This window comes from Struthio camelus, chromosome 17 (genome assembly GCF_040807025.1).
Source record: "Struthio camelus isolate bStrCam1 chromosome 17, bStrCam1.hap1, whole genome shotgun sequence".
Classification (NCBI taxonomy): Eukaryota; Metazoa; Chordata; class Aves; order Struthioniformes; family Struthionidae; genus Struthio; species Struthio camelus.
The window spans coordinates 11,565,138-11,578,933 of NC_090958.1; the positions used below are offsets into that span (position 1 = coordinate 11,565,138).

The following is a 13,796-nucleotide window of genomic DNA, read 5'->3' on the forward strand; positions in this document are numbered from 1 at the left end:
GCTGGAGGTCAGCTGTTCGCAGTCCCTCCGTCTCGCCGCCTTTCTCTCCGGCTCGGCGCCGCGTCCCCTCGCCCCGCCGGGCCCCCGCGCGGGAGGCTGCCCGCGGCCGCTCCGCCCGCCCGCCTCGGATTACAGAGTGATGTGTAAGCCACAGGATGCCCAGCAGCACTGGAAAGAGGTTTAAACCGACTAAATACATCCCTGTCTCCACGGCGGCTGCCTTACTAGTGGGTTCGACGACTTTATTTTTTGTTTTCACGTAAGTAACGCTGAGGGTTTCTGAGCGGGGGAAGGGGGGGGGGGGGCTCGACGGCCCCGCCAGGCCCCGGGCTGCCACCGCCGCCGTGGTGCCGGCAGCCGGAGCCACCATTTCGCGGCCGGCGAGCCCCGCCGGAGGGCGGCGCGGCCCCCTGCGCCGTCGGGGGGGGGCAGCGGGCATCGGCCTGGTCCTGCGGCCCGGCGCCTGCCGGGGGGCTTGCGGCCGCATCCTGCCCTGAGCCCTCCGTGAGGTTTTTACGTAACCGTCCCTCCACGCCGGCGGAGGAATTGAGATTTGCTTGAGGGAGGGGAGGGGGAAACTCTTTTTCCCTCCGTGTTTCCTCTTCCCTGGCCCCAGCTGCCCGCCACGCGAGGCCGCGCTCCGCCGGCGGCTCGCCGCTCTCCTGGAGTCGCATTAATATGCGAGCCGGGCAGCGCCTTGCCTCCCCGCTTCCTCTCCCTTTATATAAACTTGAGTTATGTAGGTTGTTAACCCTTCCTCTGCTGCGCTGGCAGCGTTTTCCTCGCCCAAGTGGTGGTGGGAGTTTGAGGAAGAGATGCTGCAAAACCCTTTTCGGGAGCGGGCTTTGACTGAGCTGTCTTTTGGGGAGGTAAAAAGACTGCTGGTTGGATATTAAGGTTTTTCTCTTGCGCTTATTTTGAAACTCTGTTTGCCTTGTTTTGCCACGGTTGAATTTTTAACTGAGCGTGGTGATGCCGCTAGGAGCAGGCGGCTATTTAACAGTGCGAGTGTGTGTCCGTGCCGTTATCCAGCCTGGTTTGGCTGTAATATGATTCTCGATGTTTCAAAACGCTCGTTACTGGCACGGTAATCTTAACGTAGCGTTTCAGAATAAAATGCAAACGCTGTTCTGTCTAACAGTTTCTCAAAACAGAAAAACTTTTGACACCGAATAACGCTCTGGGCTGAACGTGGTTTGGTTCCTGGTGGCTTGTTTTCAACGTGTTTGATACGAAGCTGGTGGTAGATCCTTTCAGGATATTGGACTGTTCCAGCTCTGAGACCTGCTCCACGTTTAAACCTGTCCTTCGTCATTTCGGTGCCTAATGAGAGCCTGGCGCTCCCAGGCGAGCACGGGGCAGAAGTTGACTTCTTTGAGCAACCCGCTTCAGACTGGTGTGCATGTCTTTTAAAATGCTTTCGCAATTAAGAAAAAGGGCTCTTAATGCCGGCATTTTTCTTTTCCTGCGTTTTGAGGGATGGATGTATGCTAAGGCTGTTTTGGAAGCTGTGTGTTTGTTTTCATGTGATGCTTCGAATGTAGAGCTGCAAATTGCTGAGTGATACAAGACTTTCCTGGTAACACAGTTGTTGTTGGAACATCCTTTTGGCAGCAGGACATCACCCGAGATGTTCCTTACAGGATGTGTTACTGTACGGGAGGAGTAATTGGCTTCAATCTATTACTGAATCTCAAACTTAATTCTGCTCCCTCTGTTATCAGCGAATCATTACATGCAAAATGAAGTATTTTTAGGATCTCTCCATATTGTAGCTTGGCCTGTGCTTCTTAACGTGTTAGTAAATCTTTTGAGGATTGTCCCAGACATACGTTGTCTGCCGTTGCCAAGTCTTGTGTGTAATAAAAGTAGCACATAATTGAGCAACTGTTGTCAAGCTGCATCTGCAGTCCTGTCCCTTCAGAACTACTCAGATAAATTTGTATGAAATTGCTGTTGGTTTTCATTCTGAAAATCTATCTTTGTCTTGGAATTGAAGGGAGTAGTACGCGTTAGATTAATGCATCTTTTTTGTGGTGTTTTTTTTTTTCCCTAAGCACTTCCATTCCCCCCCCTCGTTTTTTTTTTTTTGTTTTTACACAAGCAGCATTTTGTGTCTCAAGCATCTTTTTTTGGTGATGTGCTCTTCAGGGCTGAGATACAGACCTATATTTTCAGGGTGTTGATTTGCACCACTCTCTTGACGTTAAGTAGGGCTCTGATATGCAGCGGTTGAGGCACTGGCCTAAAGCTGTTTTAAGCAATGTTATTAATGCAATCCACACACATTTCATCAGATGAAGATCTAGCTGTGTTTTCATTAATTCCATATATGTAATGTTAAGCACCAAGGCTGCTATGTTTGTTAATGAGCGTACCTGTGCCTAAATACCTGAAGCTAATCAGTGGCTGGGGCTCAGATATCAAATTCTGGGTGCAGATCAGCTCAGTGGGATATCAGGGTCTTGAGCAAATTCGGTGTTGTAGAACTGAATAGTGAAGATTACTATGTACGGAAAATTTGAATAATTACTTGTTTAAACCACTTACTGACTAGAAAACAAAATCATCTCTGGGTACTGCGAGCATTTCTGAGTAACTTCTAAGAAAAATGTAGGCTGTGGTCAGGCTTTTTCCCTAGAGGTGTTTGTGGGCTCAAGCCACATGTTGCGAGTGTCACCAGCCTGATGAAAAGCTCTTTGAACTTGAAGGCCGGGGTTAGCTTTTTAGCAATGTAGTCTTTATTTTTAGCTTTTGCAAACACTTTGCTAAATAGCAGCACACAAAGTCTGTTGGAAATACACAGTATGCACTATTATTTCATGGTGGCGGTGATCAGCGGTACTCGTATACTTTAATCTGGGAAAATTCCACTACCAATTCTGCTTTATTCCTTTGGCTCAGCAAACTATTCAGGATTCACTGGATCTCTGGTGTATTCCTTCTGGTTTTATGAGGGGGAACTAAACTATTTGGCAATCAGGAGCGTTGCCTGGAAAGGCAACTAAACGTTGGAGTTGTATTGCAGACTCTTAGGTCTCCATGTGTGTTCCCTTCATAATAAACGCAAGCATGTGAGTAGGTGGTCTAATTTGTCACAGTAGGAGAGTAAACAAGCATTAACTGTAAGCCTTGCAGAAGAATGTGTAAATAATGTTATATATAATGATTAGCTTAATTTACTTATGCGAACAAATCAAATGGAGGCATAATGAAGGAAGAACATAAGACCTGTTTAGCGTTCAGACTGATTCAGTTGTAGCAGACTGGAACTTATTTCTTCCAAATCTTTTTTCTTCACGTTTCTTATAAGGCTTTTTGTTAGTGATAACAAGTTAGGCCATTTCAGTGAAGTCTGGGGTTTTATGGCTTGGACCACAGACTGCCATGATTTAAATTTTAGTGTGTTCATCCGAAGAACCAGGCTCTTGCGAACTTCCCACTTTATTTTAGGCTGCATAACTGCAGTATTAGTACAGAGGGCAGCTTAACTGTCTGTAAGTATAATGCTGTAAAGTGTAACTTCACGTAATGAACTATGATGCTGGAGCTAATCGTTCTCTTCACCTTTTAAAAGTATACTATTTACTTAGTGTTGAATAACTTGAACCTGTGAATTTTGGTTTAGCGGCTACAATACCTGCATCTACAAATTATATAGCTGGCCAAAAGTGTAAGGCTTTAAGGAAAAACTGCGGCACATTTTAGTAATGGGAAAATAAATCTCTTCATTCCTCCACTGAATACTGCGGACTAGAAATTTCTGCTAATACCCATTTTAAGACTGTATTTTCTGTAGCATGTGTCACCTGAGCATCTGTAAGATATGGTAGAAACATGGAATTAATAACAAAGATACAGGTGCCACTAGTTTTTTGATATAATGGGAAGCAGCAAAAATCTGTTATGTAGCAACGCTGCTGTACATTGTTCCCTTAACTGGGATAATCAAATGGGTAATTTTCTGGGTGAAGCAAAAGCGCAAGGAAAATGAAAACTCATTCCGCGAATACTGAGAATAAGGCTTCAAGTTTGTTCTGAGAAGTCGTAATGGGATGTAATCACGGGTATATACCTCAGACGTACGCAGCTGACGTTCGAATGCAGTCTGCGACACAGGGGAATTTAATATCAGTAGCTGCAGAGGAGTGATGGATAGGTGCAAAAGAGAAACTGAAGCTGAACTCGCAGTAGGGATGGCAAGAAAATAGGGAAGGCTTCCCCCAGCCGAGATCCTGGCTATTCAGTTGGTGGAGGGAGGATCGGGGCAGAACAACTGCTAGACCGTGCTCAAGAAGCAGCGCTGGCAGATTTGCCTGGCCGAGAAGGAAAGCTTGGCTTCCTTCATGAAGATTTTCAGTTTTGTTTTGTACTCCCGCCACACTGGTATATCCTGTTACTGTATTTCATCAACTGGAAAGAGCCGCTATTTTTGCAATGGCTTAAACATATAGCGTAGCTGTATGTTCATTTGGATACGTTTCTATTATGATAAATGCACTTCTTAAATTGTAAGTTAACCCCACCTCCCCAGAATTATATGATGCTGATTTAAATAGCATTAAAATAAAAACAGAATAGAATTTTAGAGTTTGAAGTTATAGTAAATATTCTGGCTGGTAGCTAATGGAAGTATAATTGTGTGTGTCCCTAAAATTCCTGAACTCGGGAATTTTCAGATCTCATCCTCCAATGCCTTCTATGTGTTCCTAGATCAGAAGGGGGGAAAATGTCTTCTGCATTTTTTGACTTAGCTTGAATTTTTCCAATGACTGAACCAACCTAATAGAAGATCATCTGTGCTTTAGTGAATTCGATTTAAGTGTTCAAAGAAGCTTTTCTTACTGAAAGCAGTTTAAGAACTTCAGCAAACTCGGGTTCCAGATGTTCAGAGGCTCACCTCTGCCAGTTCAGTGTTGTGATTTCAGTTAGAACAAATACTAAAATGTGATTTTAAGTGTATATTACAGATGTTAGAGCTTCATCTGTAATGCAGGTGGATTTGATACCGGACTGGAGGAAATAGACTTGGAGATAAGTGCACAAAAGAGGAACTGAAGATAAAATTGCAATTCAGACTGTTTAATTTTGAGAAGCTGCTGGACAGCATAAATTCTGCCTTGGAGTGTGATTGTACATCCCTCTTACGGCTTGGCCTCTGCCTTGTAACTTGCTAAAGGCAGCTCAGGCAGTTGAGTGTAACTCTGGTACACAAGTCTGCTTGTGACTTCTGATGCCAAAAGTTCAGCTTTTGGCAAAAAGTTCAAAAAGGCTTAGCGCGTGGTATGTGTGAAAGCAGGTGGGAACGCTGCCGTTCTGCTCATCCACGTCCCCCTCCTGCTACCTGAGCGTCCTGTCAGTTACTTTTTCAAATGCATCTGTGTGATTTTGAAGCCATAACAACAAAAAGCGCATCTTCCCTGTCTGCTCCCAGCCCTTCGAAGGATGCATTTGGCATTGGGGATGCTAATTGTGAAAAAGAACAAATTCCCGCCCCCTTTCTTGAACTTTAAATACACTTCACTTAATAGTGTTCACCTGTCTCTGATTTTCTTTTTTTCTGTTTCTTTGTATGAGTGAAAATAAGATATTGTTACAACTAGTAGGAAGCAGCTTCACAAAACATTCATACAGCAGTAGCTGTGCGTGTGACGCTGTGGGGGGGGGGGGGGAAGAGGGTGTACAAAAATAGAGTCCATCAGTTTATTTAAATGAACTTCAAAACTATCTTCACAGTGAATTCAAGGAGTGCAATTTTGTGTGAAGAAAAGCCAAATATTTAAAAAGAGCAAAACGCAGAAGAGAGTTAGACTACTGAGATAGTTATTCATTTAAGAGGGAAAATGTTTCTTTAATGGCAGGTTTTTCTTATCCGCTCTGCTTGCAAAGAGAAAGAGAATGAATCTGGAAGAGGTAAGGCTTTCCAGATTGACCTAAGAGCTATCAGTTGTCATGCCTGTCAGGCTTTGAAAAATGTTTATTCTTGTTGTGACAAAGACATGTCCTTCTCTTAAGCTGTGGCAGTTTCATCTATGTGTATAATTTTTGTAAAGATAATCTAGATAAACTTGTCATGCAAGATGAAAAGACAGGCAGTCTCAACAGGAAAGGCTATTTAACTGAAACATGAAAAGTCCTTTTTTTATGGTGGAATACAGCTAGTTTTACAGCTGTCAACTGGTAGATTCTGTTATCCTCACTGCCATGGGGACCAGCAAAGTTGGCAATATAGGACATTTCTGAAAGCTCTTAAAATTAATTCCTTTGGAAAAGGCCAGTGTTTATGATCAGCAGGAATATTCTTCCCTCCTGTAGCTTGGGAGAGGGAGTTAGGAGTGGTTTTAAGGATCTTTCCTTCATCGATGGTAATAAATAGCTAAAGTTCTTCAGCTGTAGGATGCGCAGCTATCTGAGCACAGCCACCACAGTGGCATTTGAATGCTAATTGTAGATCTAGTTTTAACACTAGAATAGGTAATACATTGGAAGTTATTCCTGTACGTTGGCCATCTGCCGCTGCAGTCAGTGTGTGATTTATGCCAGTAGCGCCCTCCTTTCTACTTTTCCTAATGAGCGGAGTTTAAGGGTGCGGGTGTATGGAAATGGGAATGAAAGACTATCTCAATGAGGTCAGGGTGAGCCTCCCAGTCTTTGTATGTGACTATATAACCGATTTTTCTATTTTTTGTTTAAGGTCTTTTTCGAGATGCTGGTTTAAATACTATCCGTGTTTGTCCAAGCATGCGGCACATGTATGCTCTTATAAATAGAAACAGTCTCTACGAAATTGTTTGAACAGCATGGGAGAAAGCTCGTTTGTTTTCTGAGTAATGTAAACGGAGGGATGCTACTGTTCACAACATAAAACGCAGCTTAAATTGAGAGACAGACAGACTTGGTGCAGTTTTGATTTTGAGGTTCATCTACCTGGGACAGTTGCTGATTATACGCTTCGTTTCCATGTAGATAACTCGTTCTGTTACTAGGTGCTTCTTAGCTGACATCAGCCACAGGCCCTGGTGGTGGGAGGATCGCAGCGGACCTGCGTACTTGCTCTTTAGGGACCTGGGAAAGCAACAGGCCTTCTCTTCTTAGTTTCCTTGGTGTACAGCTACTGGGAACGTTTTCAGTGCCTACAAAGGGAAAACAGGAGTCTTGTTTAGCTTGCACCAGATGATGTCTGGAATACAGTAATAAGGGGCTATAAGCTAATTCAGAGCATGAAGTAGATGCATATTGGAGCGAGGGAAAGCATCTTGAAAGCTGAATCAGTGTTGCACTTGTGTAATCAGTGCAAAAGTGGAAAATTGATTTCCTGGCCTTTGATTTGAGCCAGTACATACAAGTCTTCTTCCTCCCTAACCTAAGGGTAATGTTCAGTTTGGCTGCACTGTTATGGAACTATTAGTTGATCATATGTCATTGGGACTTATGGGGCTGAAATAGTAATGATGCATTTTTTAAAATGGAAATTCTAAATTTTCTATCTGCACGGAATACCATAGGTTGGAAAACTGTAGTCAGCCTCCTATTTTGCCGTAGGAGAGGCGGTTTTGGGGATCCTGGCTTGGAGCGTGCAGTGATTCATTCAAATTATGTGCACAGCAAAGTGTACATAAATCTTCAGCCAGTGATCTGTATCCAGAAAGAGGATTAATTAGTCTCTGACTGCTCTGCAACTGCTAATGCAGTATCGCTCGATTTGCTTCCAGGCTATCTGAAGTGCCTAAAACTTAAGGTCGCTGGTTGTTTCTGTGTTTGAGAAATCTGAGCTCTGAGCCTATTATGCAGACCTTATTAGGTACTTGACTCTTTGTTTTTCTAGGGATGGATATTATGGAGTAAGCCTTACGGTAACCTGCACGTTGATATTGCGGTGGTTACCATGGTGTTCTATTTGTGCAAGTGTAAATGCCGAGTTTGTAGACTTCAACTGCAAAATCATTGTGAAATATCTGTGCTTTACTGCTGTGTTCGGAGATCAACCAGTAACATGGGACAGCGGAGCCAGGAGCAGAGAAAGAAAATCTCTTGGGTTTCAGATCCAGAGCTAAACCCCAAAGCAGCTGCTTGCAGAGTATACGTGCACCATTTTGTTGTAGGCTTTAATATTGTATAAAATCATGTAATTAGGAAATGCTGCCCTTTGTGCAAGGCGATAACGGGTTCTGTGGAGCAAGGCAGGCAGCATAAGAACAGGAATATTAGAAATACAGATTTTTGTCAACTATATATAGGAATATGTCTTTTTTTTTTTTTTTTTTGACAAGAGCAGGAGCTCTTAGAGGCTGACTGCTCAGTAGGTGCCTTGGAATAAGGTTTGCACGTGCCGCTCGGGGATGACTGCTCTCCAGAAGGCCCCTGTACCCACTCAGACTAAACTAATATTCTTATATGAACAAACTGTTTTTTTAAGTTGGATCCTAACAAAGCAAACTTGAAACTGCTTAAATAAAGAAGAGCTTCCATAAATAAAGCCGGACAAAGTCTTACTCTCCCAGGATTCTTAAAACTAACTTGACGTTTACATTAGCTCTCTTTCAAGTCTTCAGGGAAACAATCCAATGTAAAATCTATATCAAAACAATCAGCTGTGAGAAGCAGGTATTTTCTTCTGGAAAGACACTTCCTCTCCCCCGTGCCAGCCAGCCCAGTTTCAGCCATTACTGGGGCTTATTTCCCTTGTGTATAACCTCTCTTTCAATTCCTTTCTCCTGAGCGAGGTCTCGTTTTGCGTCTTTAGCTTTCTCTGAAGACTGTTGGCCACAGCCGCGAGCCTCAGGGCGCTGAGCCCCCCGGCCTCTTGCCAAAGTAGAGCGTCGCGGGGTCTGGTGCCGCCGCGTCTCGGCCGGACTCCCCTCCGGAGCTGCTCTGCCGCCTCGGCCGCTCTCCTGGTGTCGCGGGCACCACGGCGGCGGAAAGGGGACTCGGTGACATCGGCGTTGGCAGCGTCGCGTGGGCGAAACTCGCTTTGACGCCAGGTTCTGTTTGTGAAATCAGTCTTTGCGAGGGTCTTTTTTAAAAATGTATCTTCGCGTTTCTCCCTTGTAAAATCCACCTGTCTCGCGTTTTCCTACTGTGACGGTGAAGAAATCCTTGTACAAGAAACTCTTTTTTTGAGCATTTGTCTCCAGGCCTGAAGATATCTTTTCCTCTCTGAAGAGTTTGTTGTGACCCTTGACTTGACAGTGTGGAAGCAAACGCCTTTTCTAAGGGCTGGCTCTCTTGATGGGCGTTAAGGTTGGTGGTTCGAGCGTGCAGCAGCCAAACTGGCAGGTTAGGTTTGTGCTTAGGGGTGATACAGGCGTTAGCTCCGTCCTTGTGCTTTACGTCTGTGGCTCACAAAGGTCTCCGGGATGAGACTGGATTTGGCCTGGCAGGACAGATTCGTCTTTGGATATGACACAACATTTAGTCCTGATGTTGCCTTGATTAAAAATTATGAGCAAGACCTCAAGAGCATGAACTCTTTACTCTATATGTGAGTTTTTGGCTAAACGCTCTTGCCTCTCTCTTAACTGCTGTCTGCGTCGCCATGGAAATTCCCTGTTTTCTCAAATTTATTGATGAGAAACTTTATCCTAGTCCTTACCTCCAAATCAGTCGTGTTTATTACCCGTCTTCAGTTCAGCCTTCTGCAGCTGGTCTGGTACCCAGCTGAAACGCTAAAAACTGTTTGAGAAATGGGCACAAGTTAGCCAAAACCGCTATATGCCGAGGCATAACAGTGAACAGGCTGTGCGTGCTAACCCCTGTTACAATGTAATAGAGTTATGTGCCAGTTATAATTTAGCATCCTAATTCACAGGGTCATTACTGCTCATCATGTTCTTTAACTCTGTTTTGACACTGAATGCTAATTATACTGCAAAGGACCAAGTGAAAACTTGCGTAGCAATGCAGCTCTAGAGCGAGTTTTCACACTAAATGCATTTTAAAATAACTTTGTACAAAGTGTCAGCCTCTATCTACGGCTCTTCATACGATCCGTGCGCCGCTAGGCTAGCTTGGCACGTCTTACGTTTTCTGTAAGTGGCTAACAAGTATTTGGGACGGAAACATTGTCAGGTTATTATCTTGATTCTGTAGCGAGCGGTATGTAAAATGGCTGCTCCGGGATACCTAGCGTGAGCCGAGCGGAAGGAGATAGCGAAGGGTTGAGTCGGATGAGGAATGCTCCGTTTCGTGCACTGAAGTTGTTCCAGCGTCTGCAGGCGTGTTTCTCTCCCAGCAAAGGGGGTTAATATTTGCCACTGAAATTTCCAGCTGCCAAAACAATGCCAGATTGAAGGATTTGCTGGGTGTGGCCGTTAAAGCCGGGAAGGTAAACGGGAGCTTTTGTGACTGCAGAACAAAAACTTCTGGTCCTCGTCCAGATACAAAACTGTACCAGAAATTATACTGTAAGGACCACCTCGCTACTCTCAGCAGAGCTCTGCTGAGCATATTGCCTCGTTTTACATGACGAACACACTGTCAAAGTTAAGTTTTGAAATAAAAGCCTGTCTGTGTGCAAAATGCTCTCCGGAGGCTGGGGGGAGAGGAGGAGGATGGAAGGACACAGCTCGGTGTATGACAGGGAAAGGGCTGCTTCCTTGAAACGGGCTGTTCCTGGTCCTGTTATCTTCTCTGTATGTTCTGAAAATGGCAATTTGATAGATGGATTGCAATGGCAAGGAGCTACAAGGTCTTATACGTGGCAGTGAATTTGTCCCTGCTGAGGGCAATAAACTGTTTTCAGCAGGTTGGGAAACATCTGCTTTGCTTCCCTAACGCTTGAGCTGGAGATGACTAGACAGAACGTGGGATCTTTGCCTTTTATTTCACGTTTAGGCCCTTTCTGGTCATGGACTTTGAATGTGTTCATAAGCCTTCACGGGTCCTTTTTGATTTACCCAGGGCTATAAGTGAGTTGGCCAGCTGGGAGCCGTCGGTGCGGGGCTGAGGGGTGGTGGGTCTCGGCGCGCGGACCTGGGAGAGGGGATCCCGCAGCAGCGTCCTGGCCAAACAACAGCCGAACAACAACAAAATCCTCTGAATGTGCTGGATGCATGTAGATGTCAGCCGAGTCAGCAGCTGGTGAGTCCGTGCCGTTTCCAGCAGACAGGGGTCTAAAACAGCATCGTTCCTGATGCTTCTTTATTTTTGATAATGTAGAGCTCCTGTGTTTAATGTGTATACGCTGGTAAAAAAGAGATGCTGTTGCTCAGTCAGAGCACAAAGCCATGAAAGACCTAGAGCCAGAAAAACGCTCAGGCATATATATGGGCATGCGTTTAAATAAAGGCGTTGTTGTGGTTAGGACCATTAATAGGGCTGCCTAGCATCTGCGTCCCGGTCTTAATTCTGCAAAAAGCTTTCTGTCGTCTCTCTGGCAAATCACTTAATCCTTCTTCTGTATTAAGCGCAGGATTTCCTATGCTCTGGGACTTTCTAAAGTTGGTAGTTGGCTGGGGCGACCCTGCGCGCCGCTGCCCAGGCTGACGTCTGGCTGTGTCGCTTCTGGTCTGCAGCACGTTAGCCGGTGACGGAGGGAGGCGGTATCGTCGTCCCTGCTCCTCGCGGAGGGAAACTGAGGCTCGGAGGCGCTGCGCAACTTGTGTTATCGCAGCTTAGGAAGTGTTGTGCACGCGTGCTAGTGCCCTGGGAGGCCAGGGCTCGGCAGAGATCTTTCTTTTGGTGTGTGGTTCGGGGGAGAAGGTTTATTCTAGCGTTTCTTCTCGGTCTAGTGCCAGTTTGAGGCACCCTCCTACGCGAGGGAATGTCATGATGCTGCAGGACTGTTCTGTTGCTTTAACGCTTGAATCTGCGTGAACCTGGAGACACGTTTACCAAAGCCTCATTGGCTCTCTTTAAAAGCTTAATGGTAGCGCTGTAGTCTTTAAACTTTCATTTGTGTATCGTTTCACAATGGCTGATTACTTTTCCCAAATAGTGTTTCTCGCGTTGTGTTACAAAGGCGAGTGGGTTAGAGCTAAACATGGTGTCTGTGGTTCAAGAGCTGGAAAATTAATGGTTCCTTCTCTAGCCTGCTGCGTTTGATTTATAATTCATATCTGATAAAACGAGAAACGCGCTTCTGAGCCAGCCCTCATCTCTCCATTTACTTTCTAGGCTGTTTTAATTCCTCCCTCAGTGAATGTAGGAAGGATATGAATTTTGGGCCCTGCGATGCTCTTGAAGCAGGAGGTTTCCAGATTAGAGGTTTCTGTCTTATTTCTCACTAAGGAGCTCTGTAATGTTAGTCTGAGAACTCATCTGGTGCAGAAAAACAAGCAGAATTGGGCCTGGTCACTGGGAAAAAAAAGATGTCTGGCAATCTGCTAATTGCACCGTCCTCTTCTGAGCACAGAAGCGGGCCCGGTTTAAGGGGGCGATGTGCTGGAGCCTGCCTTCTTGCGGTGACAACGCTTTGTGCTTTTGTTTGCGTCTGTCAGGCTGGCATTGTTTATTTTTATTTCAACTGCTTTGGAAATAAGGAAAAGATATTTTGAGCGTAGTATCTACTCAGCATAAAAAGCGTCTCTCCTTGCCAGTTTTCTTCTTGGCTCCCCTAGAAGTACTTTTCTATAGGCTGCTTCTGCCTCGCGTGTGTTGTGATCCGTCTCCAAAGCAGTGCACTCTGCGTGCGCGGTGGGAGGATGCCGGCAAGTCTGCTGAGGGACTGAGTCCCTTGGGCGTGCGAGTCCTGCCAACTCTTCATTAGAAAACTTAAGGTTTTAATTTTTTTTTTTTTTGGGTCCCAGTTTGGCCTCTTCTTCTGGAAAGCATTTCTTTGGAAAGGGAATGGTGTACTGGGCTTTTTTCTAATGGGAAAGGGTTTGTAGTTATGCTGAGATGATTAATCAGATGGTCTGCAGCTGAGTCAGAACTGTCTCCTTAGTTTCCCTTCTTACTTATACTTATCATGCCTACTTAAAAAAATTGATTGAAGCTGTATAAGAATTATCAACGTTTAAAGCTAAGACCTGATTCTGATCTCCCAACACGTCAGTTAAAATTTTATTGCAAAGTGATTATTGCTAGATACTCAAGTGGCTGCATGCTTGGTGCTCGGTTTGAATCCCTTGGAGGGGTGCTGGTCCTCCGGGCTGCCTCCTTTTTTTTTTCTTTTTTCTTCAGAACTGGTCAGTTCTCAACCTAGACTTTCTAATTACTGAGAAGCACTGAGTCAGTCCTCTTAAACAGCTCCTTCCACAGGGTGACGGTCTATAAACAGGTCACGTTTGCTCTTTGCTTTTTGAGTCTAGAAAACAGTGTTTCCAACTAAATTATCTCTTTTGGAAGAAACTTGAGATAAAGCTGCCAGTTTGCCCTCATGTAATTGGTGTGGGGATAGGATGGACAGACAGGAGTGTTTAAGCTGCTGCTGTTGTGAATTAGTCTTGCAATGGGCAAGGATTTCTTCTTTCATTTTTTCCCCCATCTTAGTGGGCCAACAAATTACGTCTCCTATCTAAGGAAGAGGTTGCAGAGTGGTAAGGGATGCTCTCATTTCCCATGGCAGAAGCATTGAAAATGGTATTTTTTCCCATGGGTATGAAAACACTTGACCGTCACTTCCCCGGCTTTACCTATATCTGGAAGGCTGTTGAAGGGCAGGCCCAGAATAACTCACTGCTGGTGTTCGCTCTGCTGTAGTAGCCTTCTCTGGGTACCTGATTAGAAAGCAGGAAGCTGTCAAAAATCAATAGATCTACACTGAATTTTTAAACTATTAATACAGGATGTGCAGATTGGCTTTCTTTCTGTGCTTATTTAACTATTTCTTGGAAATTGCCTCTTAAGTATAATCA

At 44.8% G+C, this 13,796-nt stretch overlaps 1 protein-coding gene across 2 annotated transcripts in view; it reads left to right on the forward strand.

The window, feature by feature from the left end:
* ZDHHC8 (zinc finger DHHC-type palmitoyltransferase 8) overlaps positions 1-13,796 on the forward strand; it is a 109,881-nt gene continuing 96,085 nt past the window's right edge. The window contains exon 1 of one of the 2 annotated variants that reach the window (XM_068911564.1): positions 1-259. In XM_068911564.1, the coding sequence (XP_068767665.1) occupies positions 156-259 (104 nt within the window). In that variant the 5' untranslated portion in view covers positions 1-155. The remainder of the gene's footprint in view (positions 260-13,796) is intronic. The other variant, XM_068911566.1, reaches the window with a different exon arrangement.